The sequence below is a fragment of the Sparus aurata genome, chromosome 1, assembly GCF_900880675.1.
Source record: "Sparus aurata chromosome 1, fSpaAur1.1, whole genome shotgun sequence".
NCBI classification, from domain to species: domain Eukaryota; kingdom Metazoa; phylum Chordata; class Actinopteri; order Spariformes; family Sparidae; genus Sparus; species Sparus aurata.
In genome coordinates this window covers 1,096,602-1,124,140 of record NC_044187.1, presented here as the reverse complement: position 1 = coordinate 1,124,140, position 27,539 = coordinate 1,096,602, and the positions used below count along the sequence as shown (strand labels likewise).

The window sequence follows — 27,539 nt, the reverse complement described above, 5'->3', positions numbered from 1 at the left end:
CACTGATATATTTCAGTAATAGATTACTTTAAGATGAAGGTAACTGAGTAATATAAAACTTTGGTTTTACACACTCTGTTCACCACACCTTATATTTCATCTTGCACTACAGTTACTCTGCTGATTTATACACTTTTACACATTCTGTGTATTACTTTTCTCTATTGTTATTGAACATGTCTACGTTGTTCCTCTTATCTCATTGTGTTGTTATTGTCTCTGTGTGTGTGTGTGATGCTGCTACACCGGAATTTCCCAGCTTGGGATCAATAAAGTCTATCTATCTAATACAACACGGTACTGATATATTTCAGTAATAGATTACTTTAAGATGAAGGTAACTAGGAATATGCAATATATAGCACTTTGAAGGTAACTAAAAGAGTCATCAGTAATAGATTACTTGACCCAAACCGTCTTTGATGTCTGATTCTGGCGTGTGGGCGGGGCTTCATGAAGAGCATCCGGATCAGTACTGTGTGGTGATTCTGTCTGTGCAGCCGCCATGAACGCCTCGGACAGTGACGAGGACTCCTACAACGAGAGGACGGCGCTGGTCCCGTCTGAGAACCCGGTGGTACCGTCCTACAAAGAAGACCCGGACCTCCACCCGCCCAATGACGCTCCATCCAAAAGGGTAATTCTGGTCGTCTGGTGTCGTCACAACATCAGTTTTTTAAGCTTCTGATCTCAGTGTGAAGTGATGATGTATGTCCTGACTGTCGGACTCTGTTGGTGCAGCCCGGACTGAGCAGGAGGGCGGGTCCAGCTGCTCCGGCCGCTGCGGATGGAGGCGGCAGCGGCGGCGGCGGGTCGGATCAGGAGCTGGATGCAGACGATGAGGAGCTGACTCTGAAGTACGGGGCCAAGCACGTCATCATGCTGTTCATCCCCGTCACCCTGTGCATGGTGGTCGTGGTCGCCACCATCAAGTCCGTCAGCTTCTACACGGAGAAGACGGACCAGCAGCTGTAGGTCCAAACTCAGCCGCCGCCTCACATGGACGACTCCTCCGCTCACAGCTAACCGCCATGTTTGTCCCCGCAGGATCTACACGCCGTTCACCGAGAACACGGCGTCTGTCGGCCGCCGCCTCCTCAACTCCGTCCTCAACACCATCATCATGATCAGCGTCATCGTGGTCATGACCATCTTCCTGGTCGTCCTCTACAAGTACCGCTGCTACAAGGTCAGAACCACAGCTGGTCAGTATTAAGTGACCAATCAGAGACGACGTCACTCAGACGGACGTAGATCTGTAGAACGTAGCAGCTGAAGGTTCAGTCAGAACCGGCTGGAGGTGGTGCTGTGTTGTGGTGAGAGGTGTGTGTGTGTGTGTGTGTGGAGGTGTGTGTTCTGTTGGACCTCCTGCTGGGGGCGCCGCCTCCTCAGGAGCTCTGTGTGACGTGATGTGTCTCCTCAGTTCATCCACGGCTGGCTCATCCTGTCCTCCCTCATGCTGCTGTTCTGGTTCAGCTTCATGTACCTGGGGTGAGTCCTGCTGATCGTCACTGCATTTGTTGTGGTGCTGCACCGCTCCGGAGTTCTGAACAGTTCTGCTGCTTCATCGTGGTCCTCCTCTGTCTCCAGGGAAGTGTTTAAGACGTACAACCTGGCGGTGGACTACCCGACGGTGGGCGTGATCATCTGGAACTTCGGGGCGGTGGGGATGATCTGTATCCACTGGAAGGGCCCGCTCCAGCTGCAGCAGGCCTACCTGATCCTCATCAGCGCCCTCATGGCCCTCGTCTTCATCAAGTACCTGCCCGAGTGGTCGGCCTGGGTCATCCTGGGAGCCATCTCTGTCTACGGTGAGTCCACGTCCACGTGAGACTGCACATGAAGTCATCAAAGCTTTACCTGCTGACATCTGTTTCCCATCATGCCTTGCTCTGTTTGCTTGTGTGGTTACAGACCTGGTGGCGGTTCTGTCACCGAGAGGTCCTCTCAGGATGTTGGTGGAAACGGCTCAGGAACGGAACGAGCCCATCTTCCCCGCCCTCATCTACTCATGTGAGTCCACTCAGCCTGTTACTGGTTCTGATTCCCCTCACAGTGATCCTGCTGAGACAGGTCCACAGAACCTGAAACACCAGGATGCTGCTGCAGAGACACTGATCCTCCTCTCCTCCTCCTGATGATATAAAGTCCTCCTCTCCTCCTGATGATATAAAGTCCTCCTCTCCTCCTCCTGATGATATAAAGTCCTCCTCTCCTCCTCCTGATGATATAAAGTCCTCCTCTCCTCCTCCTGATGATATAAAGTCCTCCTCTCCTCCTGATGATATAAAGTCCTCCTCTCCTCCTCCTGATGATATAAAGTCCTCCTCTCCTCCTCCTGTTGATATAAAGTCCTCCTCTCCTCCTGAGGATATAAAGTCCTCCTCTCCTCCTGATGATATAAAGTCCTCCTCTCCTCCTCCTGATGATATAAAGTCCTCCTCTCCTCCTGATGATATAAAGTCCTCCTCTCCTCCTCCTGATATAAAGTCCTCCTCTCCTCCTGATGATATAAAGTCCTCCTCTCCTCCTCCTGAGGATATAAAGTCCTCCTCTCCTCCTCCTGATGATATAAAGTCCTCCTCTCCTCCTCCTGATGATATAAAGTCCTCCTCTCCTCCTCCTGATGATATAAAGTCCTCCTCTCCTCCTCTGATGATATAAAGTCCTCCTCTCCTCCTCCTGATGATATAAAGTCCTCCTCTCCTCCTGATGATATAAAGTCCTCCTCTCCTCCTCCTGATGATATAAAGTCCTCCTCTCCTCCTCCTGATGATATAAAGTCCTCCTCTCCTCCTCCTGATGATATAAAGTCCTCCTCTCCTCCTCCTGATGATATAAAGTCCTCCTCTCCTCCTCCTGATGATATAAAGTCCTCCTCTCCTCCTCCTGATGATATAAAGTCCTCCTCTCCTCCTCCTGATGATATAAAGTCCTCCTCTCCTCCTGATGATATAAAGTCCTCCTCTCCTCCTGATGATATAAAGTCCTCCTCTCCTCCTGATGATATAAAGTCCTCCTCTCCTCCTCCTGATGATATAAAGTCCTCCTCTCCTCCCTGATGATATAAAGTCCTCCTCTCCTCCTCCTGATGATATAAAGTCCTCCTCTCCTCCTCCTGATGATATAAAGTCCTCCTCTCCTCCTCCTGATGATATAAAGTCCTCTCCTCCTCCTGATGATATAAAGTCCTCCTCTCCTCCTCCTGATGATATAAAGTCCTCCTCTCCTCCTCCTGATGATATAAAGTCCTCCTCTCCTCCTGATGATATAAAGTCCTCCTCTCCTCCTCCTGATGATATAAAGTCCTCCTCTCCTCCTGATGATATAAAGTCCTCCTCTCCTCCTCCTGATGATATAAAGTCCTCCTCTCCTCCTCCTGATGATATAAAGTCCTCCTCTCCTCCTCCTGATGATATAAAGCCCTCCTCTCCTCCTCCTGATGATATAAAGCCCTCCTCTCCTCCTCCTGATGATATAAAGTCCTCCTCTCCTCCTCCTGATGATATAAAGTCCTCCTCTCCTCCTCCTGATGATATAAAGTCCTCCTCTCCTCCTCTGATTATATAAAGTCCTCCTCTCCTCCTCCTGATGATATAAAGTCCTCCTCTCCTCCTGATGATATAAAGTCCTCCTCTCCTCCTGATGATATAAAGTCCTCCTCTCCTCCTCCTGATGATATAAAGTCCTCCTCTCCTCCTGATGATATAAAGTCCTCCTCTCCTCCTGATGATATAAAGTCCTCCTCTCCTCCTCTGATTATATAAAGTCCTCCTCTCCTCCTCCTGATGATATAAAGTCCTCCTCTCCTCCTCCTGATGATATAAAGTCCTCCTCTCCTCCTCCTGATGATATAAAGTCCTCCTCTCCTCCTCCTGATGATATAAAGTCCTCCTCTCCTCCTCCTGAGGATATAAAGTCCTCCTCTCCTCCTCCTGATGATATAAAGTCCTCCTCTCCTCCTCCTGATGATATAAAGTCCTCCTCTCCTCCTCCTGATGATATAAAGTCCTCCTCTCCTCCTCCTGATGATATAAAGTCCTCCTCTCCTCCTCCTGAGGATATAAAGTCCTCCTCTCCTCCTCCTGATGATATAAAGTCCTCCTCTCCTCCTCCTGATGATATAAAGTCCTCCTCTCCTCCTCTTGATGATATAAAGTCCTCCTCTCCTCCTGATGATATAAAGTCATCCTCGCCTCCTCTTGATGATATAAAGTCCTCCTCTCCTCCTCCTGATGATATAAAGTCCTCCTCTCCTCCTCCTGATGATATAAAGTCCTCCTCTCCTCCTGATGATATAAAGTCCTCCTCTCCTCCTCCTGATGATATAAAGTCATCCTCGCCTCCTCCTGATGATATAAAGTCCTCCTCTCCTCCTGATGATATAAAGTCCTCCTCTCCTCCTCCTGATGATATAAAGTCCTCCTCTCCTCCTGATGATATAAAGTCCTCCTCTCCTCCTCCTGATGATATAAAGTCCTCCTCTCCTCCTGATGATATAAAGTCCTCCTCTCCTCCTCTGATTATATAAAGTCCTCCTCTCCTCCTCCTGATGATATAAAGTCCTCCTCTCCTCCTGATGATATAAAGTCCTCCTCTCCTCCTGATGATATAAAGTCATCCTCTCCTCCTCCTGATGATATAAAGTCCTCCTCTCCTCCTCCTGATGATATAAAGTCCTCCTCTCCTCCTCCTGATGATATAAAGTCCTCCTCTCCTCCTCCTGATGATATAAAGTCCTCCTCTCCTCCTCCTGATGATATAAAGTCATCCTCTCCTCCTCCTGATGATATAAAGTCCTCCTCTCCTCCTCCTGATGATATAAAGTCCTCCTCTCCTCCTCTGATTATATAAAGTCCTCCTCTCCTCCTCCTGATGATATAAAGTCCTCCTCTCCTCCTGATGATATAAAGTCCTCCTCTCCTCCTGATGATATAAAGTCATCCTCTCCTCCTCCTGATGATATAAAGTCATCCTCTCCTCCTCCTGATGATATAAAGTCCTCCTCTCCTCCTCCTGATGATATAAAGTCCTCCTCTCCTCCTCCTGATGATATAAAGTCCTCCTCTCCTCCTCCTGATGATATAAAGTCATCCTCTCCTCCTCCTGATGATATAAAGTCCTCCTCTCCTCCTCCTGATGATATAAAGTCCTCCTCTCCTCCTCCTGATGATATAAAGTCATCCTCTCCTCCTCCTGATGATATAAAGTCATCCTCTCCTCCTCTTGATGATATAAAGTCCTCCTCTCCTCCTCCTGATGATATAAAGTCCTCCTCTCCTCCTGATGATATAAAGTCCTCCTCTCCTCCTGATGATATAAAGTCCTCCTCTCCTCCTCCTGATGATATAAAGTCCTCCTCTCCTCCTCCTGATGATATAAAGTCCTCCTCTCCTCCTCCTGATGATATAAAGTCCTCCTCTCCTCCTCCTGAGGATATAAAGTCCTCCTCTCCTCCTCCTGATGATATAAAGTCCTCCTCTCCTCCTGATGATATAAAGTCCTCCTCTCCTCCTGATGATATAAAGTCCTCCTCTCCTCCTCCTGAGGATATAAAGTCCTCCTCGCCTCCTCCTGATGATATAAAGTCCTCCTCTCCTCCTCCTGATGATATAAAGTCCTCCTCTCCTCCTCCTGATGATATAAAGTCCTCTCCTCCTCCTGATGATATAAAGTCCTCCTCTCCTCCTCCTGAGGATATAAAGTCCTCCTCGCCTCCTCCTGATGATATAAAGTCCTCCTCTCCTCCGCCTGAGGATATAAAGTCCTCCTCTCCTCCTCCTGATGATATAAAGTCCTCCTCTCCTCCTCCTGATGATATAAAGTCCTCCTCTCCTCCTCCTGATGATATAAAGTCCTCCTCTCCTCCTCCTGAGGATATAAAGTCCTCCTCGCCTCCTCCTGATGATATAAAGTCCTCCTCTCCTCCGCCTGAGGATATAAAGTCCTCCTCTCCTCCTCCTGATGATATAAAGTCCTCCTCTCCTCCTGATGATATAAAGTCCTCCTCTCCTCCTCCTGATGATATAAAGTCCTCCTCTCCTCCTCCTGATGATATAAAGTCCTCCTCTCCTCCTCCTGAGGATATAAAGTCCTCCTCGCCTCCTCCTGATGATATAAAGTCCTCCTCTCCTCCGCCTGAGGATATAAAGTCCTCCTCTCCTCCTCCTGATGATATAAAGTCCTCCTCTCCTCCTCCTGATGATATAAAGTCCTCTCCTCCTCCTGATGATATAAAGTCCTCCTCTCCTCCTCCTGAGGATATAAAGTCCTCCTCGCCTCCTCCTGATGATATAAAGTCCTCCTCTCCTCCGCCTGAGGATATAAAGTCCTCCTCTCCTCCTCCTGATGATATAAAGTCCTCCTCTCCTCCTCCTGATGATATAAAGTCCTCCTCTCCTCCTGATGATATAAAGTCCTCCTCTCCTCCTCCTGATGATATAAAGTCCTCCTCTCCTCCTCCTGATGATATAAAGTCCTCCTCTCCTCCTCCTGAGGATATAAAGTCCTCCTCGCCTCCTCCTGATGATATAAAGTCCTCCTCTCCTCCGCCTGAGGATATAAAGTCCTCCTCTCCTCCTCCTGATGATATAAAGTCCTCCTCTCCTCCTCCTGATGATATAAAGTCCTCCTCTCCTCCTGATGATATAAAGTCCTCCTCTCCTCCTCCTGAGGATATAAAGTCCTCCTCCTCCTCCTGATGATATAAAGTCCTCCTCTCCTCCTGATGATAAAAAGTCCTCCTCTCCTCCTCCTGAGGATATAAAGTCCTCCTCTCCTCCTCCTGAGGATATAAAGTCCTCCTCTCCTCCTCCTGATGATATAAAGTCCTCCTCTCCTCCTCCTGATGATATAAAGTCCTCCTCTCCTCCTCCTGAGGATATAAAGTCCTCCTCTCCTCCTCCTGGTGATATAAAGTCCTCCTCTCCTCCTCCTGATGATATAAAGTCCTCCTCTCCTCCTCCTGATGATATAAAGTCCTCCTCTCCTCCTCCTGATGATATAAAGTCCTCCTCTCCTCCTCTTGATGATATAAAGTCCTCCTCTCCTCCTCCTGATGATATAAAGTCCTCCTCTCCTCCTCCTCCTGATATAAAGTGCTCCTCTCCTCCTCCTGATGATATAAACTCCTCCTCTTAGCCAATGAGATCTAATGGTTTTGTTTTGTGTGTTTTCAGCCGCCATGATGTGGACGGTGGGGATGGCAAGCCCGAACGACGCTCAGCACTCTGGACACGAAACAGGTCCGACATTACAAACAACATTGTAACGTCACAAGCTAGGAATCATGGGAAATGGGGGGGTGGAGATGACGTCATGGCCTCCTGTACAGTCTGATGTTGGACCGTGTGCTGTAATCTTTAGATGCCACAGTAATTAAAGAACTTCAGATGTTCTGTAAAATGATTGTTTTCTCTTCAGACGTTCACTTTACATCATTTTAATCATCATTTTTGACTTTTTGTTAATAATGTTCGGTACACACTGATAACCAGATGTTGACAGCTGCTATGGATCTGTTCGTTATGTTCACGCCATCACACTGCCGCCATTTTGTTTTCCAGATGAGGAGGCGGAGCAGAGCAGCAGGGGGGTGGAGCCTGAGAGTCGACAGCCGCGGTCGTTTCCAGAGGATGAGCTGGAGGAGGACCGTGAGTTCAGACGGCAGGACACGTGTTGGACCGATGGAGTGTGTTGTGTCTCTGCGGGACGTTAAAGGTGTGTTTGGTGTTGCAGGAGGGGTGAAGCTCGGCCTCGGGGATTTCATCTTCTACAGCGTTCTGGTCGGGAAGGCTGCGGCGACCGGCGGAGACTGGAACACCACGCTCGCCTGCTTCGTCGCCATTCTTATCGTAAGTTTTAGATTAACACCCGTCAGACTTCCACCATGACGGAGACGCAACACTGAAGTCTGTTTGTCTGCCTCTCCACCACCTGTCCTCCACCTGTACCTCACCTGTCCTCTACCTGTCCACCACCTGTACCTCACCTGTCCTCCACCTGTCCTCCACCTGTCCTCCACCTGTCCTCCACCTGTACCTCACCTGTCCTCCACCTGTCCTCCACCTGTACCTCACCTGTCCTCCACCTGTACCTCACCTGTCCTCCACCTGTCCTCCACCTGTACCTCACCTGTCCTCTACCTGTCCACCACCTGTACCTCACCTGTCCTCCACCTGTCCTCCACCTGTCCTCACCTGTCCTCCACCTGTCCTCTACATGTACCTCCACCTGTACCTCACCTGTCCTCCACCTGTACCTCACCTGTCCTCCACCTGTCCTCCACCTGTACCCCACCTGTACCTCACCTGTCCTCCACCTGTCCTCCACCTGTACCTCACCTGTCCTCCACCTGTCCTCTACATGTACCTCACCTGTCCTCCACCTGTCCTCTACATGTACCTTACCTGTCCTCTACATGTACCTCACCTGTACCTCACCTGTCCTCCACCTGTCCTCCACCTGTCTCAGGGCCTGTGTCTGACTCTGCTGCTGTTGGCCATCTTTAAGAAGGCTCTGCCGGCGCTGCCCATCTCCATCACCTTCGGGCTCGTCTTCTACTTCTCCACGGACTTCCTGGTTCAGCCCTTCATGGACAACCTGGCTGCTAACCAGTTTTACATCTGACAGGAAGCCACGCCCCCTTCACCTGCCCCTCCTCTTCCTCGTTGTCCTGCAGGCCCGCCGCCGTCTGATGATATGATGCACAAAGACCACTTCCTGTCTTTAAAAGTCTGTTTGGGGAACATGACACGCTGACTTAACCACAGGAAGTGATGTAATGCAGACAGGAAGCTGGCGTGGGTGTGAGGTGGTGACGGTGGCTGAAGGTCACCTGGTTGTTTGTGCTCAGGTGTGTTCCTGATCACCTGCTGACTGTAAAGGAAAGACCTGCATTAGTCTGTAGAGTGTCTGTTTCTGGGGAACAGTTTGGATGTAACACTCGCTGACTGAGACCAGAGAACACCGCGGCTGCCTCTGATTGGCTGCCGCTCCTGTCCGTCACAGCTAACAAACATTCCTGTTTTTAATCAGTAAAGATTCCCTGTGCTCGTTAGTGACCTCACACAGACACGCGGCGTTCACTCCACTTCCTGTTTGGTCTTTTAACTTCTGGTTGGCTTCATTAACAGCAGCAGCTGGTTTGTGTTTGTCTGGTTTAAACACATGTTAACAGTTTATTAACTATTTATTGAACATGATCGATAATAGATTAAATAATCTGACGGTGGATTATGAAACTGATCCTCACTTCCTGTCTAGACAGGAAGTTTAAAGATAACCCGCCCAGCGAAACGTTAAAGGTTGTATTGAAAACATTTTTATGACAGCAGATGTTTATTTTAAATAAAACAGAGTTTGTAGATTTTCAGAATAAAAATCTCTTCTTTAAATTGATTGTTTTGTTGATGTGACGTCATCCGTCTGCTAGTCGCCAGTTTGTGGCAAAAAAACCCTGAGAAACATCCAGAAGACAGAAGTGAGTGTGTGAGAACACCTGTGATGCTTCTGTGGTGATGTCTTAATCTCACATCAGCTTCATGAAGGTTTAATTACAAACGTCACCACTGAACTGAAATAAAAGCAGAATAAATACAACTGACGTCTCGTCTCCGTCAACGATTCAACAACAGAACGTCTTCTGGATCCGTCAAACACAAACCAGATTTTTATAGTCTCACTTGACGGTCAGAGCGACGCTGACAGAACTGATCCAGTCAACAGAACTTCAACAGAACATTTAGAGATGAGTGTAGACGGAGCCGATTGATTATCTGCAGCTGTGACTGGACGGACTCGCGGCTCCGGCTGCTCACATGTGAACTTGTGATGCGTTTCTTTGTCTCAGTTTGGATGGTTGAAGATCATTTTCACTGTTTTTCTAATATTTGATAGACTAAAAAGTTTAATCAGGAAATGAATCATCAGATATTTATGTGTCACATCCACTTTGATCCTGAACTGAATCTTTAGTCTTTCTTTTGGCTCTAAATCAAATCTCTTGTACATTTTGGACTGTATCGTTGAAATATTACAACTTTACTCTTCAACTTTAAAATCATTTGGTTTGTGAGCTGCTGCTCAGCTCCGGTCCTGCCGGTGTCGGACACAGACAGAACCAGATGTTTGTCTCCAGATGTTCCTTCTGCTCGCAGAACAAACAGCAGACTGTCTCTTAGCTTTATTACTAACATACAGGTGGGGGGGCTTTATATACATTTTGTAGAAAGTGATTCAGGTGTCAAACTTGTTTTATTTCATCTTCCTGTGCAATCAAGTCCAACTGTTAAACTGCTGTAATGAAATAAAATGATGTAATGAAACTTGAGCCTCTTTTAGTTTCTGGCTTTGGTTTGGCAGCAACTTCCTGTCTGGTTCTGCTCATCGACCAGCTGGACTCCAACACGTGACCTGATGACATTTCATCATTATATTACTTCTCCAGAACCGGCCGGGTCGACAGACAGCAGAGGGCACCAACAGGTTTATGTGACTTTGACTCCCCAAAAGAACACTTCCTCATAAATGTTGGTGTTGATTCTGATAGTACAACTTTATTCTTCAGACGTTTTACTTTGAATATTTATACATTATTTGTATATTTCTGCACTTCTTGGTTCACAATGTTAGTAAAGATCTTCACGAGTCATTAATCACAAAGACTTTGGTTAAAATTTACCGTCTGAATGAAGATTTTAATTATTATTTCTAGAGATATTGAGATGAGATGATGTTGATACATTATCATTTGCAGGACATAATTGGTAATAAATGATATTTGTATATTTGTGTATAAGTAGAGATGAAGTCAGGGAGCGTCTGCTGGATTATTAGCTACAGATTCATGTAGAGGAGGTGGGACGAGACGAAGTCACACTCAGACTGCTTCACGTCTTCATGCTAAGCTAAGCTAACGTTGAACTGAACCTTGAGAGCGACAGTCAGAGCAGAATGATCCTTTCAGAATAAAATCCCAGAGTCAGCTCCTCTTTCACATCAACATGTTTATTCTGGATTTAAAAAAAAAAACAGTCTAACAGTTCATTAACAAACAAAACAAGTTTCTACTGAATCAAACGTTTAATTTCTCTCCTCAAACTGGGATTTGTTCTTCAGCAGGAACGCTGCCAGATACTCGATGGGGTTCGGAGGTCTGCAGGGAACAAAGAAGGAAACATTTTATTTCATAAACCAACAAAAACCAAAGGAAACTGAACAACCAACAAATCTACTAATTACTGATTTCAATCAGTTTTATTAGATGAGCTGCAGAAACGAAAACTGCAGCTCCTGATTGGTCGACCGGTGACCTCAGCAGCCAATAATATCTCTTCTTCAGAGGCTGATTGGACCTCAACACTGTCCTGGTATCACGTCTCTGACAGACGTCACACTCTGATGTAAACTAACACTGCGGTTGTAATATCTGTCTTATTAAATGCCACGTGGCGGCGGCGGCAGCGGTGGCGGCGTGCTGACCTGTCCTTGGCGAGCACCGACAGGCCCTGCAGCAGGATGGGGACCACCGTCTGGTCCAGGTAGGCTCTGGTGGGCAGCGCCTGCAGATCCACCTTCTGCTTCGAGATCTTCTCCACGCTCGCCTTCTCGTTCTCCACCGTCCTCTGTGGAGCAGAAGCAAAGCATGCTGGGAGTCTGCCTTTACCTTCTCATTACACTGTACACAGTGTGTGTGTGTGTGTGTGTGTGTGTGTGTGTGTGTGTGTGTGTTACCTGGATGTTTTCCGTCAGGCCGTACTCTGCGTGAGGGTTTTCAGACACCTGCAGGAGGATTCATGTCATCATCTTTACGTTCACCAGCAACACAAAACATGATTTCATCTTGGACCGATCAGGAGATAATTAGTTTGATCGTCAGCTCAGAGCTCGATGTGTCGGCTGCTACACGACCAGACAGCCAGCAGGAGGATGACGCGTGAGACGCTGGATCGACTCTACATTAATCAATACTGATTGATTAATGGACTGATTGTTTCAGCTCTGACATCACAGGGCAACATCTGTACCTGCTGATTCTCCCTCCTGCTGTCAGTCATCAGCTAACAGTTTCCCCCTGCTTCCAGTCTTTGTGCTAAGCTAGGCTAAACACCATTAAACTGAATGAGGGACTGCTCCTTTAATCACAGTGCTGTGTGTGTGTGTGTGTGTGTGTGTGTGTGTGTGTGTCTGTGTGTGTGTGTGTGTGTGTGTGTGTCTGTGTGTGTGTGTGTGTGTCTGTGTCTGTGTGTGTGTGTGTGTGTGTATGTGTGTGTGTACTCACAGGTGTGTGTCTGTGTGTGTGTGTGTGTGTGTGTGTGTGTGTGTACTCACAGGTGTGTGTCCCTCCATGGACTGATCTGCATCTGTGTGATCTGGAAAACAAACAAGAACATTTAAATGTTTTTCTGAGATCAACAGAAAAGATGAAGACGATCTTTGAAGAACTTCTCAGAAGTGTTATTTGACAGGACTTATTAACTGATAACCCGGTCAGAACCACCAGTAGGACTCTACTGGACTCTGTGTCCACTGGACTCTGTGGAGACTCTGTGGAGACGCTAATGGACTCTACTGGACTCTACCGGACTCTACCGGACTCTACTGGACTCTACCGGACTCTGCGGGGACTCTACCGGACTCTGTGGAGACGCTAATGGACTCTACTGGACTCTACCGGACTCTACCGGACTCTACCGGACTCTACTGGACTCTACCGGACTCTACTGGACTCTACCGGACTCTGCGGGGACTCTACCGGACTCTGTGGAGACGCTAATGGACTCTACTGGACTCTACCGGACTCTACCGGACTCTACTGGACTCTACCGGACTCTACCGGACTCTGCGGGGACTCTACCGGACTCTGTGGAGACGCTAATGGACTCTACTGGACTCTACCGGACTCTGCGGGGACTCTACTGGACTCTGTGTCCACTGGACTCTGTGGAGACTCTGTGGAGACGCTAATGGACTCTACTGGACTCTACCGGACTCTGCGGGGACTCTACCGGACTCTACTGGACTCTACTGGACTCTACCGGACTCTGCGGGGACTCTACCGGACTCAGTTCTGACCCACGGACACTAACGGTTGCTCTTGGCTCGGGTGTCGGTCGCGCTGCACGGCGCTGGAAGCGGCGGTAAGTTAGCCTAGCATCACGTTACCGCCGGCTGCCCGGTTGATAAAACTCAGTACCGGGTCAGAATCCACCGCTCCGGTTTGGACCGTGTCGTCAAATCATCACATGGAACCGGAAACACGCAGCAGAGAAACAGAACAACAACTCAAACTGCGAAAAACTCCATCAATGGTCAACAATGAACTTACCGTCCGCCATGTTTGTTGTGGATATTTACGCAGGATATCTGACGTACGTCGATTCTGCTCGAAGGCTACGTAGGAAATACATCCGGGCGCCTCGCGAGTATCCGGTTTGTGTAGATGTACTTCAAAATAAAAGCACGGGAGTCCATTGATACTTATTGACGTTTTTACGTGTCACACTTTATATTGATTTACGTATTTATGTTTATTATGTAAACTACAACATGTTACGACTAGTTTGATAAATATACAATAATAATTTAATAAAATAAATCTCGACTTGATGTTTTTTGTATATGATTTGTACCTTTATTGTGAAAAGTTATACATCATACATGTCGGAGGCTGGTGCTGTGGGCCGGTGTGGTTCGGTGTGGCTCGTGGTTCTGGACACAGCTGTAGATCTGTTAGCTTCTAGCTCCGGTTCAAAGTGCTGATTTATTATTATGTTAATTATCATGAAGGATGAAAGCAAATAAAAACACTAAAATATCAAAAAGGCACAGAGTTTAACAGAGAGACTTCACATGTGTGTTGATGAGGTGTAGCCAATCAGATGCCACCACACTCATGCAGCTCAGCATCATCAGTGGGAGCTCCTCGGCCTCCGTCACAGGATGAAGGGGATGAGAGCCGTCCTGGAGCGAGGGTAGTCCTCAAACCTCCGCTGGTAGTCTCTGCAGGACCACAGGACGACAAACTCAAGTCATGTTGCAACAAGAAATCTGGAAAACTACCTGCGGTGCTGCTGACCAATCAGATTACAGAGCTACCTGTGGTGCTGGCAGGCTCTGGGCCCAATGGAGCAGATGGTGAAGAAGGCGAAGGCGAAGGCGGGTAAAGACCCAGCAGCCACAGAGTAACCGCACCACTCCACGATCTCCCCGAAGAAGTTCGCTCCAGACACAAACTCAAACATCCCACCTGAGAGGAAATGAAGGTGCAGGGGTTAAAGGTGAAGGTGCTGACAGCGATGAACTCTGTCATGGATCGGGTCTAGTCACCGTGGGGGATCCTGTAGACGGTCTCTCCTGGTCTCCTCAGGCTGCGCAGGATGTGGTCACTGTGGATGTTGACGGTCATTCCGACCACAAACAGAAGCAGACCTGCGTCACAGACAAACAGGAAGTGTCAGACGCTCTCACCTCTGACAGGAAGTGTGCTGAGGACGTCACATGACCGGTTACATCTTCTTTTCAATGTTTTAATTTATTTTTTCACACAAACAAATCTATATACATTTATACAATAAACAGACAATAAACAGCCAACACAACAAACACAAAATATATACATATATACAAATACATAGATGGGGGTATTAGCAAATCATATAGTTGTTTTTAATCATTTATAATATTCCTTATAGCTTTTCTGTCTTTCATGTTTTTTAGCAGCTGCATGTAATATCTGGTTTCTATTTTAAATTCATAAAAATGTGTTTTTTTGGATGACCATTTGCATTTATGGATGTAATATTGTCCTTGTAAAATAAAAAGATTCAACAAAAACAGTTCCTTTCCCTTAAGTTTTTTTTCATCATAAGTGAGAATTATGTCTTTTTTTAAGTTTAAGCTTAATTCCTGTCAAAGATACAAACATATTTTCCAGTTCCTTCCAAAACAAACAAGTATAATATTAAAAAAACAGATGAGGAATATTTTCCTCCTCCTGTTCACAGTTGACATTAACATCTTTATATCTGGAGACGGCCTGACAGGATAAATTGAATGTATGATCTCAAAAGAAACTTCCTTTATCTTGTGTGTGACTCAGTATCTGCTACTTGAAGTCCACACTGAGTTCCAGTTTATACCTACATGTTGAGTTCCAGAGTAGTTTAGCTGATGGAGTTGTAATTTCTTGGCTAATTTTCCTTATATGTCTATTGGTGCATTTTCTGTCTGTTAAATTTATGCCGTCTAACATTAAATTAGCCTCAAAGTGTACGTTTAGCTGTGGTCTACTATCTCCTCACAATAACAACAACAGTTCTGCAGGTACAGCGTCAAATATTATGGCAAATTCTTTATGTGTAATAGGAATTGCATATTTTTTTAAAAACTCAGTGTAGTTATACAAATGTCCATTTTCATTCAATAACTGTGTCACAAACAAGATATTTTGGTCAAACCATCTCTTGACAAACAAAGATTTGTTCTTATATGGAATATTTGGATTATTCCAGATCAAACACTTGTGTGGTGAACAGTTGTGTTTGCAGACGAACATCCAGGACAGTCAGGCTTGTGTGTGAAAACTTGCCAGATTGACAGGAAGTTGATCAACACTGTAATAACAGTTTAAAAGAAATTCAATCCCCCGATTTTCTTGAAAATAAGTTCTGGTATAATATACTATAATTTACTTTTTCCCTGCAAATATCTCTTCAACCAGTTTATTAAAAACATTGTGTTAGATGTATTAAAGTCTGATGCCTGGACAGGATGAGTTGCACAGCACTGTTTGTTTTAATTGGTGGGGCTTATTCTTCCTTATGAAGTTGAAGATTTTCGTGTCAATCTGTTGAACTGTTTTTGTTGGAACATCCAGCAGCTGAGAGAAGCTTCACTTTTAGACAACAAGACTCGTCCACTGATTGACAAATCTCTTAATAGCCACATATCATACTTTCTCAAAATGTTTTCAATCAGTGGATTAAAATTCAAGTCAACTCTTTTTTCTTGATTCTTGCATATCTTAATGCCCAGATATGATATAACATCTTTAAAACAAATACCCTCTATTTCCGTCAGGTTATTTGGTCTTTTAAAGCAAAAAGCTCACACTTCTTAATATAAATCTTCAAACCTGACAGCAGAGAGAATGTGTCGAGACAGTCAATTGTCTTTTTTACCTCCTTTTCATTCTTTAAAAAAATAGTAGTATCATCTGCTAATTGACAACATTTCAATTGACTTTCTGCCAGTTGAATGCCTCTAAAATAATCTTTATTAATGTGAAGTGCCATAGTTTGCATGATGAGTAGAAACAAAAAGGGTGCAATAGGGTCACCTTGTTTAATCCCTCTCTCTATACTGAAGCTTCAGTGGTTCTATTTAACAACTTCACTGAACTGCTGCACCTTTTATATAATGTCTGAACTGCAGATTTAAAATAAGAGCCAAAACCAAAAAAGTCCAAAGTATTAAACAAGAAGGAATGTTCTATGGTATCAAAGGCTTTATAGTAATCTATGAATAATATAAGGCTGTTGTCATCAATAACTTCATGGTAGTCAATTAAATCCAGAATTAGACGAACATTATTATTTGTATGTCTACCACTTATAAATCCAGACTGGCAGTCAACAATAATTGTTTGAAGACAAAGTTTGAGCCTCTGAGCAAAAATAAGTGATAATAATTTAACATCATTATTAATTAAAGTAATTGGCCTCCAATTTTCAGAACACACTGGGTCTTTCCATGTTTGGGGATTAATGTAATGAGGCCTTGAGACACAGATGCGGTAATCTGTGACGCTCTGTGACATCCCAGCAGCCAGAGGTGTGATCTGCACACCTGTCCTCTCTGCAAGTTTCACCTTCACCGTGTGTTAAACCATTACATACTGATGGTGAGGTCATACACCTGCAGCCTGGTCACATTTCCCAGGACGTCGCTGTGACTCACCTGCAGCCACGCGAGTCCTCGTCAGCCAGGTGTCTTCAAAGCGGGCGCAGTGCAGCAGGTGGTGTCCCTGCAGGAGGCCGTTGAGCGAGCAGAAGATGGCGGCGTACAGGACGATGGACAGCGGGACGGGTCGTCCTCTGGTCAGGAAGGCGTAGATGAAGCTCCTAAAGAACAGACGCAGGTTACTTCCTGTTCCACAACATGAAGTGTGTCTGTGTGTCAGTCACCGGGTCACATGACGCCCACATCCTCTACAGAACACAGGAGCACCATGATACCAGTCCAGTCACTGAGCTCATCCAATCAGCATGGAGACAGAGTGTGAGTCAATCAAACAGGGTCAGAACAGCACCAGGTTCTGGAGGCAGCTGACCGTGATGTCGCTCCTGTATCCTGTTTCATAAGAGAAGACTATAACAGCTATTGGCTCCTGTCTCATAATCCGGAGTCCAGAACCGGTCCTGAGTCCAGAACCGGTCCCTTATCTAAACACACACAGGCTGCTGAACTGTTCTACAGAGTAGTGTAATGAGTAATTACTCCACCAGACAGTAATCTATTACTTTAAACTGGAGCTTAGAGTAATATGTAATGTATTACATTTTGAAGTACAGCTGACGTCTGTTCTGTTCTGGAGTCTGTTCTGAGGTCTGTTCTGTTCTGGACTCTGTTCTGACGTCTGTTCTGTTCTGGAGTCTGTTCTGACGTCTGTTCTGTTCTGGAGTCTGTTCTGAGGTCTGTTCTGTTCTGGAGTCTGTTCTGAGGTCTGTTCTGTTCTGGAGTCTGATCTGAGATCTGATCTGAGGTCTGTTCTGTTCTGGAGTCTGTTCTGAGGTCTGTTCTGTTCTGGAGTCTGTTCTGACGTCTGTTCTGTTCTGGAGTCTGTTCTGACGTCTGTTCTGTTCTGGAGTCTGATCTGAGATCTGATCTGACGTCTGATCTGTTCTGGAGTCTGATCTGAGGTCTGTTCTGTGGTCTGATCTGAGGTCTGATCTGTGGTCTGATCTGAGGTCTGATCTCAGGTCTGATCTGAGGTCTGTTCTGTTCTGGAGTCTGATCTGAGATCTGATCTGAGGTCTGTTCTGTTCTGGAGTCTGTTCTGAGGTCTGATCTGAGGTCTGTTCTGTTCTGGAGTCTGATGTGAGATCTGTTCTGAGGTCTGACCTGTGGAAGTAGTGCAGCATGAAGGTGCAGAGCAGCAGCGTCCTCCCGGTCCAGTAGCGGCTCGTCCCCGGCTCGGTGTGCGGTTCCTCCGTGAACAGCAGCAGCAGCAGCGGCAGCAGGAAGGCCGGGACCTCCTGCAGGAACCAGCCCGGTCCGGCCGGGCAGCAGCGGACCTTCGGCTCCACGTAGCGACCGTAAGGTGTGTGGCGCCGCGTCTGTTCCAGCAGGTAGGCCACGCCCCCCACGATCAGAGCCCAGCTCAGGTAGGACACGGCACCGTCCCGACACTCCATCAGTCCACTGACTCGGCTCAGCTCCACCGAACTGCCGGCATGCAGAGAGAGACAGAGACATAACTCAGAGTCCACCGACCAATCAGAGCCCACCTCATGTTACCCAGGAAGGAGGTCCCGAGCCTGCCGAGTCCTGAGACTGTGGTCACGTGAGATCCATATGAACCCAGTGTGGACAAAGGATGTGTTTGTGTGGTCCATATGGACCGCGTCACCAGGACCTGGTCTGCAGTTAGATACACTGTGTCTGACTTTAAAACTAGCATTTCTATTGGTCCTGGCAGCTCGTGACATCACGCCTCACCTCCTGCTGGACCCAGCAGCACACAGGAGAGGTTCAGGTCGCACCTGGTCACACCTGGTCACACCTTCATTATCAATTATTCTATTCAAAGCAGTTCTGTTTCTATTCTAGAAGCATCTGAAGTGTTTCTGAACCAGCCATGTCAGAACCGCTCCACAGAGGCAGGAGCAACACAGCTGCTGATCTGGACCACAGTCCGCCCGGGTCACTGACAGCTGCTCAGAACCTGCAGGAGGTCTGCAGTGTGGTAGATGTTGGTTCTTGCAGCTGGTTCTGGTCCGACTGTCAGTCCTCTCTGGGCCTTAGAGGAATGCTGTCATTGATTGTCTCGTGTTTTTGAGCGGCACGTGTCTGATTGGACTCGCAGGTTCTGATGTGCTTCAGTCCTCTGTGAGAAATAACTGTGTGACCGTGTCGGTCTGGAGCTGCTTCTTCTTCTGTGGTGGTGCTTCCATTATATTCTGCCAAACTCTGCATCCTTCCCTCTCAGCTGTCCTGGTGTCGGGGGCGGGACATCAGAGATGGACAATTTGACTGGCTGAGCAGTTTGATTGACAGCTGCCCTGCTGTCTTCACAGCTGCTGGATGAATGACAGACTTCAGAGGCAGCGGCTGTCCTGTACTGGTTTGACTTTAACATCAAACCACTGAACAACATCAAACAAAAACAACCAAAGTTGGTCAACTTTGGTTGTTTTTAAAGTGCTCAACAAATAAAGTTGGACTGGATTGGATCATCTTGACATGTGGGACAAGAAAATAAAATGCTGTGCAGTCAGTGGTCACACGGCGGACGGACACCAGAACATCACACTGCTGTCCTCCTGCCAGTCCTCCTGTCTGTCCTCCTGTCTATCCTCCTGCCAGTCCTCCTGTCTGTCCTCCTGTCTGTCCTCCTGCCAGTCCTCCTGCCAGTCCTCCTGTCTGTCCTCCTGCCAGTCCTCCTGTCTGTCCTCCTGTCTGTCCTCCTGTCTGTCCTCCTGTCTGTCCTCCTGCCAGTCCTCCTGTCTGTCCTCCTGTCTGTCCTCCTGTCTGTCCTCCTGCCAGTCCTCCTGTCTGTCCTCCTGTCTGTCCTCCTGTCTGTCCTCCTGCCAGTCCTCCTGCCAGTCCTCCTCCTGTCTGTCCTCCTGTCTGTCCTCCTGCCAGTCCTCCTGTCTGTCCTCCTGTCTGTCCTCCTGCCAGTCCTCCTGTCTGTCCTCCTGTCTGTCCTCCTGCCAGTACTCCTGTCTGTCCTCCTGTCTGTCCTCCTGCCAGTCCTCCTGTCTGTCCTCCTGTCTGTCCTCCAGTCTTACCTCCTGTCTGTCCTCCTGTCTGTCCTCCTGTCTGACCTCCTGTCTGACCTCCAGTCTTACCTCCTGTCTGACCTCCTGTCTGACCTCCAGTCTGTCCTCCTGTCTGTCCTCCTGTCTGACCTCCTGTCTGACCTCCAGTCTTACCTCCTGTCTGACCTCCTGTCTGACCTCCAGTCTTACCTCCTGTCTGACCTCCTGTCTGACCTCCTGTCTGACCTCCAGTCTTACCTCCTGTCTGTCCTCCTGTCTGTCCTCCTGTCTGTCTTCCAGTCTTACCTCCTGTCTGTCCTCCTGTCTGTCCTCCTGCCTCTTCATCACATTTCTGCCTGAAAAACAGCGTCTGTCACCTGCAGAAAACTTTAACTCACCAGGTGTTTGTGTTGTAGTTATTGTTGTCACAGTGACCGTCAGCCCTCCTGAGTCTTCAGTGAACTTTCCCCCAGAAAACAGCCTCCGTCCTCGCAGTGACAGAGTCAGACAGGTCCAGTTTACTGATGGTGATTATCTAAATATGTCATTTAGAGTGAAAACGTAACTTTGTCACTTTCCAGGGTGTTCGGTGGGTCAGGATCTCAATCACTACACATTATAACAGAGAACTGCAGATAATGTGGCGTCTCCGTGTGAAAAGGCTGCTGTTTCTCTGCACACTGAACGTCCAAGGTCCAACAGACCTGTCAGAATATTTTATGCATCCAATTTTTCAGCCGGGAATAAGAACTTAAAGGAACAGTCAGTCCTCAGAACAGTTGTGGAGCTTCACAGTAAAACAGAGTAGCAGTGTTCTGCTGAACAGCTGAAGCAGCTGCAGACGTGATGTAGAACAGCAGACGTCTCGGTGCCGCTGGCTGCTTCCTCTCTGTCGGGCTTCATTCATTCTGTAAAAAGGATCCAATGTTTAAAGAAACCCTCAGTGATAAATGTGTCTCTGCTCTTCAGGTTCCAGACGTCCTCACCGAGGCAGTGATGAGACACACGAGGTGAAGTTCTGAACAATGTCTGGCCAATCAAATAATAGGCCACGCCCACCTCCACCAATCAGTATGGCTCTTCAGATTCTGGTTAATGGTTTGGTTTAGTGGACCTGGTCCCAACCTCAGCCTTCAAATGGAAATATATCAGCTCCATTTATACAGCCCACAGGTGTGTCTGTGGAGCAGCTACACCTGGACTCACCTGTCAGTCATCGGTCCAGCTGCACCTGGACTCACCTGTCAGTCATCGGTCCAGCTGCACCTGGACTCACCTGTCAGTCATCGGTCCAGTCAGCTGGACTCACCTGTCAGTCATCGGTCCAGCTGCACCTGGACTCACCTGTCAGTCATCGGTCCAGCTGCACCTGGACTCACCTGTCAGTCATCGGTCCAGCTGCACCTGGACTCACCTGTCAGTCATCGGTCCAGTCACCTGGACTCACCTGTCAGTCATCGGTCCAGTCAGCTGGACTCACCTGTCAGTCATCGGTCCAGCTGCACCTGGACTTACCTGTCAGTCATCGGTCCAGTCAGCTGGACTCACCTGTCAGTCATCGGTCCAGCTGCACCTGGACTCACCTGTCAGTCATCGGTCCAGTCAGCTGGACCATGTGGCAGATCTGCTTCATTATTATGTAGACATGCATTTGAGTTCCTGGGCCAAGACTAATGATACTAGTGATAATATTGATAATAATGATGATATTGATGATAATGATAATATTGATAATAATGATAATATTGACTATAATGATGATAATATTGATAATAATGATCGGGCACAGTGCAGCTCTGCTCGTCGGGTTTCAGCTCTGATCAAACATTCTGTTCCATGAGGTGCCTTCACCATTTCCTGTGTTACATCTCTACATCTATAATCTATATATACATATTTAATGATCGCCCAGATGAGCGGTATGATTATATAATTTGTCCTCGATGTGGTCCACTCAGAACCTCCGCTCAGAACCTCCAAGATGGACCTCGATCGCTACTCTTTGTCTAACAGTGTGCCCGCGTCTAAGCGGAGCAGGACTCTCATCACATCACCGGTCTGTCTATTTATACAAACAGAGGAAAGTTTTACCTTTGTATCGTGGAGCGGAAACTTCCTGGAACACAGCTCTGCTTCTGCTCACAGCCAGCAATCTCACCAAACCGGTCCTGTGTAACCGGATCTCCCTCCAGGCTCCACGGGCTGAAGCTCTGTCAGCAGCCTGCAGACATTATAACTAGCTGTCATTGACCTGTTGCTCATGAGCACAATATGTTATTAAGAAGAAGAAGGAGAAGAAGAAGAAGAAGAAGAAGAAGATAATAAAGGTGATGGTGTTGGTGCCACAGGAGCGGGTCCTGAAACCCAGACGTGATGAGCACGTTTGCACTTCCTGTTCCTCGTCTGACAGTCAGCTGAATGGAACACTGCCGGCTGCACATGTTCTCATGTTCTGTTCTCAGACATGAAGCTTGTAAAACAGGGACTCCCCAGCACCGGGCCGTGGACCGGTACCAGGTCTCGGGTCGATGTTATTGCCACATCTGTGCTGTTTATTTGACCTTCTCACATCACAGAGCAGCTGATGATTTTCACTGAACATTAAAATGTTGAAAGACTTGATGTTCTGGTTGGAGAAATAAGCTGTGTGGTTACAGGCTGAACACATAAATCATCATTAATGTTCCACAGTTTAATCATGAAGCTCTTCATGTGTTAACAACAGTTAGCGGTTGCTAACGAGTGTCTGAATGAGACTACAGAGGTTGTCGGGGACATTAAACGTCCTCACAGCGAACACGGAGACTCATCTACTCACTAGTCCGTCTTTACAGGCCACTTTAGTTACACACTGTTCTAACTCTGACTTTACAACTTGTACATTGATCAGTTTAGAGAAAACCTGGATAGTAATTGTGCAGTAAGACTCTTAGTGGTGGAGACGTTTCAGTCATGTGACCGTGATGTCGTCTGTTTGTAGCCTAGCATTAGCTTCTTACTGCTACACAGTTAATTTAGCTTCACACATCACAGAGTGGAGTTCATCTGTGGAGATGATCTGGATCAACAGAACCTGGACGGGTCAGAACCCAGTTCAATGATCCCACAGAGGAACCAGAGAGATGCTAACTACAGCTAGCTACAGGAACACATCATCCTGCTGCATGTGATGTTGTACATTTTTGACACATTGTGTTGTGTATTTCCTTTTCAAAGCGCTTCATCACCCTCAGTGGGCAGCAGGAGGCTTCTCTTCTCTTCACTCACTCAGACGTGAGAGAAACAAACTTCAGTCTGGAGCTGCTGAGGCCACACAAAGTGTGTCCGAGCTGAGTCCACTTACTGCCATACCAGGGAAATAAGAGCACAACGGATCAACTATTCATGCCAACATGCTGTGGATTACAATTTGGACATTGGAGTACTTTTGTTCACTGTGCTGCCATGAGGTTTGGACTGTTGGAAATTGAGAGACCTCGGGCCGGGTTGTGATTTGCCTCAAGGACTTGGACTGTCAGCGACCCTCTCCATCTCAACTACATTTAAGTATTTTAACCAGGCCTCAGCTCTTTTAGATTAATTTGTTATTTACAGTAGAGACTGTACAGGGAGAGACTGAGGGACAGGGAGGAGAGGTCTGCCCGACTAAAACTATAGATATGCCCGACTGTTCATGAAAAACCATGTGCAATAATAACAGAACCATAGCAGATACTGTGTACCTGTGTACAGTTTTACGTGTGTGTGTATATATGTATGTACAAATATAGATTTATATTCTTACAGTGTTATTTTATATTTATTTACTTATATGTATATTTACATGTATATTTTAAATGTATGTATGTATATTTCTTGCATATTTATATATATATATATATTTATATTGATATATCTATGTATAATATATTGTATTTGGTTTTCTATCTTTATATGGGTGTCGGGTACCTTGGTGTCTCTTCTTTCTTGATCCTCTATATGTAACAGTGCTGTGTGTGACATGGAGCTTCATTCTCTTTGAGGGAAACTCCCAAAAGGATGAATAAAGTTGTCTAAGTCAGTATTATGATTTTATCAATAAGGATTTTTGACAATGATTGATAGTAAATGAAATAAGTATTGTGCTGTATGTTTTGCTCTTGCTAAAGTCTATGCAATAAAACCAACATACTATAGTTAAAGTTAAAGTTGTGGACATTGATTTCATGTCTGTTTGGTGGAAGTAAAGTCAGGTGTTAACTGTGCAGAATATCTGAAAGGATCTGAAAGGTTACTGTAGCCCACCAGAGTGAAACAGTCCCTTAGAGTTTACCAAAGCCCCTAAAATCCAACCTAGCACCAGACCAAGTGCCCAGATCATTCAGAGGAGAGCTGGCTGGTGTTCATATCTGACTCCTGTCCGGTTCTGATCCAGAGGAAGCAGGTAGGCGATCGGACTCAGGCAGTGAGAAGCTACACGGGTCGTCTCCTCACCACCAGCCAAAGAAATCACTATTTACATTCCTCAGGACCCAGGATCTAACACACACGCACACACACACACACACACTCTTTACATGTCATGTGGAACAGCAGCAGGTTTGTTCTGGTGGGTCTGGAACAGGTTTCTGTCTGTTCGTCAGTCTGAGACGGGTCACGTTGTTACAGAAAGCTGTTCCACGTGTGAGCGTCTCTGTTAGCGAGTCTCATGTAAAGACACCGTCTGGATCTTCATGTTCATGCTGAGCAGCTGACGTCCTTTAACTCTGAACTCTGAACTCACCTCTTTGACTTCGATCACGAGCTTCCTCACTGGCTCTCAGTCTCAGTGAGTTCTGATAGAATCCACATCGTCCTGCCGACCAGAACCAACCTGCTGATTCTGATTAACATCACATTCTATAACTTCTGTTGTTTGTCTTCTGTTCCCACATACCTCACTCTGTGTCACCTCCTCCTCCTCCTGTAGAAAAGGAAATGGGAGTTACAGGATCCAGTCCAGGAGCAAAGAGCATCCAGACGTGCTGGGCAGGCTGGAGGCCAGACGGGAGGCCCGGTGACGGGGAGCAGGACTGGCCGCTGGAGGCCAGACGGGAGGCCCGGTGACGGGGAGCAGGACTGACCGCTGGAGGCCAGACGGGAGGCCCGGTGACGGGGAGCAGGACTGACCACTGGAGGCCAGACGGGAGGTCCGGTGACGGGGAGCAGGACTGGCAGCTGGAGGCCAGACGGGAGGCCCGGTGACGGGGAGCAGGACTGGCAGCTGGAGGCCAGACGGGAGGCCCGGTGACGGGGAGCAGGACTGGCAGCTGGAGGCCAGACGGGAGGCCCGGTGACGGGGAGCAGGACTGGCAGCTGGAGGCCAGACGGGAGGTCCGGTGACGGGGAGCAGGACTGACCGCTGGCCCCTGGTCAGTTTGGGAGGCCAACAGCAAGTGTTGTCTGGACCGCTGGAGGACCAGGAGACTCAAAAAATATGGAAAAGTTTACTCATCTCAGAGGGGAAATTAGGTCATCGTAGCAGCAGGTCCATTCAACAACAACATCATCAAAATACAAGAGCAGATATAAAAACAGTAAAGTTCAGTTTACAATATACAAAAACCAATGAAGTTCTAAAACAACATAAAATACTGAGGTAATAAAGTGCTGAGGTATCGAACCGTGTTTATAGTTCAAACTGTCATCCTGAAGACTGAGATAAAGTTCAAATGGAGCAGCTACAAAAACCAGTCGTGCTAGCTTTTATCAAGCTAGCTAGCTCCACCAGACTCACCTGCTGTCAGTTTCCTCCAGGATCCAGTCGGTCACAGTAATCAGTGATCCCATGAGCCAACGCAACGCAATTTTAAAGTTGGTTTGGTTTATTTTATTTGTTTGTTTTGAACACACACACACACACACACAGACACACACAGTGTTGTTACCTCGGGCTGAGCTGAGGGTCGATCCCACGTCTCCATGTTGCAGGACGGCGTCTTAAACCACTGGACCATCTTCAGCGCTGAAACCAGCCGACAGCCAGAAACAGGATCAGACTGAAGCTCAAACATTCTGACTTCACTCAAACATTTTCATGTTTTAAAAAGACTGAAGTTCAGATTCAGAGCAGCAGATCAAAGTGTTGAAGTGACGTCCAGGTGTGATTATTGGCTGTTTGAACTGATGTCTGCACCTCACAGGTGAACAGCTCAGCTGCTTGATGAGGTGTTTAGACTCTCACAGGTTGTTGGTTCACGACCCGTCACAGACAAACATTATCTCAGTCGTGTCTCAGAAGAAAAGTTTTCCTGTCTTTAAGTTCAAACACAAAACATTTAGATTCACATTAATTATGATAAATGTATCTTTGTTTCTGCTTAAAGTCAATTACATAGGATTTAAAAATATAAGCTTTAGTTGGGATTTGAACCTACAACATCACAGTGCTGGTCTGTGTCTCTAACCACAGGACCACTTCCACTGATGGACCCCTGAACACCCAGAGAGACAGAGAGGATCAGACTGAAGAAGGACTCTGATGGAGTCAACAACAAACTAGACAGAGAAGTTAGCAGGAATTGAACCTGCAACCTTATGAACCTTGTGCTGCACTAACTAAAGTTCAGATTCAGAGCAGCAGATGAAAGTGTTTAATAATGTACCGGTGTGATTATTGGCTGTTTGCAGAGATGTCAACAGCTCAGCTGCTTGTTAAAGTGTTTTGAATCTCAGAGGTTGTTGGTTCACGACCCATCAAAGAGAAACATCATCTCAGTTGGTCTGACACCTGTGTGGCTCGTACAGGTGTATGGTGTTCACCCATAATGAGTCCAAGACTCTGTTGATTTCCCAAATGCCATTAAAGTATCACTCCTGACATAAATGTGTGTATTTTATGAGTTTCAGTATTCCTGCAGACTCGTGCTGATGCTGTTTTGGATTTGCTTCATACGGAGCTCCAGACATGACATGGTCAAAAAATAATTGAATTGTGGCCACAGTAAAGCTATAAAGTGAGCAGGAAATACTGAATTATGGCCACAATTTATTTATTTTTTTGCCCACGTGATGTCTGGGGCTCTGTAGTTTTACTTGTTGTGATGTTTGGTTTCATTCCCACAGTGGATGACGTCAGATGACTAAAGGCTCTGCTGTGGCAGAGATCTGTGGTCTTTGAGCGCCCTCTACTGGTATTTCAACCGCACTACACATTAGTCTGCAAGTAGAGAGCAACACACAACAGAGAGCTGTGTGCTGGCTGTGTGTCAGTGTTACAGTGTTTGTATCAGACTTTCTGTTGATGTACCTTGTAAACTGTGATTTGTTGCTCTTTTCTTTACACAACATCTATTGCATGTGTGTCCGTCCTGTTAGAGGGATCCTCCTCTGTGGCTCTTCCTGAGGTTTCTTCCATTGGTTTTTTACCCTGTTAAAAGGTTTTTTTTCCATCAACATGTGAAGTTTTTCCTCACTGGAATCGAGGGTCTGAGGACAGAGGATGTTGTTCACTGTACAGATTGTAAAGCCCACTGAGGCAATGTGATTGTGATTTTGGGCTATATAAATAAAATGGATCTGATTTGATTTGATTTGATT

At 46.7% G+C, this 27,539-nt stretch overlaps 3 protein-coding genes across 6 annotated transcripts in view; 1 reads left to right on the top strand and 2 right to left on the bottom strand.

The window, feature by feature from the left end:
* The window catches only part of psen2 (presenilin 2), a 10,902-nt gene extending 572 nt beyond the window's left edge, over positions 1 to 10,330 (top strand). The window contains exons 2-11 of the mRNA XM_030424620.1: positions 501 to 637; positions 742 to 971; positions 1,048 to 1,189; positions 1,424 to 1,491; positions 1,591 to 1,811; positions 1,915 to 2,013; positions 7,179 to 7,244; positions 7,566 to 7,652; positions 7,738 to 7,853; positions 8,473 to 10,330. Of these exons, the coding sequence (XP_030280480.1) occupies positions 506 to 637; positions 742 to 971; positions 1,048 to 1,189; positions 1,424 to 1,491; positions 1,591 to 1,811; positions 1,915 to 2,013; positions 7,179 to 7,244; positions 7,566 to 7,652; positions 7,738 to 7,853; positions 8,473 to 8,628 (1,317 nt within the window). The 5' untranslated portion in view covers positions 501 to 505 and the 3' untranslated portion in view covers positions 8,629 to 10,330. The remainder of the gene's footprint in view (positions 1 to 500; positions 638 to 741; positions 972 to 1,047; positions 1,190 to 1,423; positions 1,492 to 1,590; positions 1,812 to 1,914; positions 2,014 to 7,178; positions 7,245 to 7,565; positions 7,653 to 7,737; positions 7,854 to 8,472) is intronic.
* Positions 10,331 to 10,988: 658 nt separating this feature from the next.
* LOC115583916 (protein dpy-30 homolog) lies at positions 10,989 to 13,429 on the bottom strand. Its single transcript, XM_030421210.1, has 5 exons — positions 13,328 to 13,429; positions 12,331 to 12,371; positions 11,734 to 11,781; positions 11,482 to 11,624; positions 10,989 to 11,155 (listed from the first exon to the last, which is right to left on the bottom strand). The coding sequence occupies exons 1-5, from the start codon at positions 13,335 to 13,337 to the stop codon at positions 11,083 to 11,085; spliced, it is 315 nt and encodes a 104-aa protein (XP_030277070.1). The 5' UTR covers positions 13,338 to 13,429; the 3' UTR covers positions 10,989 to 11,082.
* Positions 13,430 to 13,610: 181 nt separating this feature from the next.
* Positions 13,611 to 25,688, bottom strand: LOC115583698 (3-oxo-5-alpha-steroid 4-dehydrogenase 2-like). Of its 4 annotated transcripts, none has more exons than XM_030421017.1 (8): positions 24,898 to 25,688; positions 22,074 to 22,203; positions 20,381 to 20,890; positions 18,124 to 19,215; positions 16,960 to 17,123; positions 14,329 to 14,430; positions 14,098 to 14,248; positions 13,611 to 14,001 (listed from the first exon to the last, which is right to left on the bottom strand). In XM_030421017.1, the coding sequence occupies exons 4-8, from the start codon at positions 18,414 to 18,416 to the stop codon at positions 13,935 to 13,937; spliced, it is 777 nt and encodes a 258-aa protein (XP_030276877.1). In that variant the 5' UTR covers positions 18,417 to 19,215; positions 20,381 to 20,890; positions 22,074 to 22,203; positions 24,898 to 25,688; the 3' UTR covers positions 13,611 to 13,934. The 4 variants fall into 4 exon arrangements, with proteins under 4 accessions (XP_030276877.1, XP_030276945.1, XP_030276723.1 ...); XM_030421085.1 differs by having other exon boundaries at positions 18,124 to 18,447; XM_030420863.1 differs by lacking the exon at positions 20,381 to 20,890 and having other exon boundaries at positions 18,124 to 18,447; positions 24,898 to 25,686.
* Between the last annotated feature and the right edge of the window lie 1,851 nt (positions 25,689 to 27,539).

Coding starts and splice junctions, on each gene's coding strand:
- LOC115583916 (XM_030421210.1), bottom strand. Junction 11,782..12,330: donor CCATGGAGGGACACACACCT/GTGAGTACACAC, acceptor ATCCTCCTGCAG/GTGTCTGAAAACCCTCACGC. Junction 11,625..11,733: donor GCCTGACGGAAAACATCCAG/GTAACACACACA, acceptor TCTGCTCCACAG/AGGACGGTGGAGAACGAGAA.
- LOC115583698 (XM_030421017.1), bottom strand. CDS start 18,416: ATGGAGTGTCGGGACGGTGCCGTGTCCTACCTGAGCTGGGCTCTGATC. Junction 14,431..16,959: donor GAGGACTCGCGTGGCTGCAG/GTGAGTCACAGC, acceptor TCTGTGACGCAG/GTCTGCTTCTGTTTGTGGTC. Junction 14,249..14,328: donor CGTCTACAGGATCCCCCACG/GTGACTAGACCC, acceptor ATTTCCTCTCAG/GTGGGATGTTTGAGTTTGTG.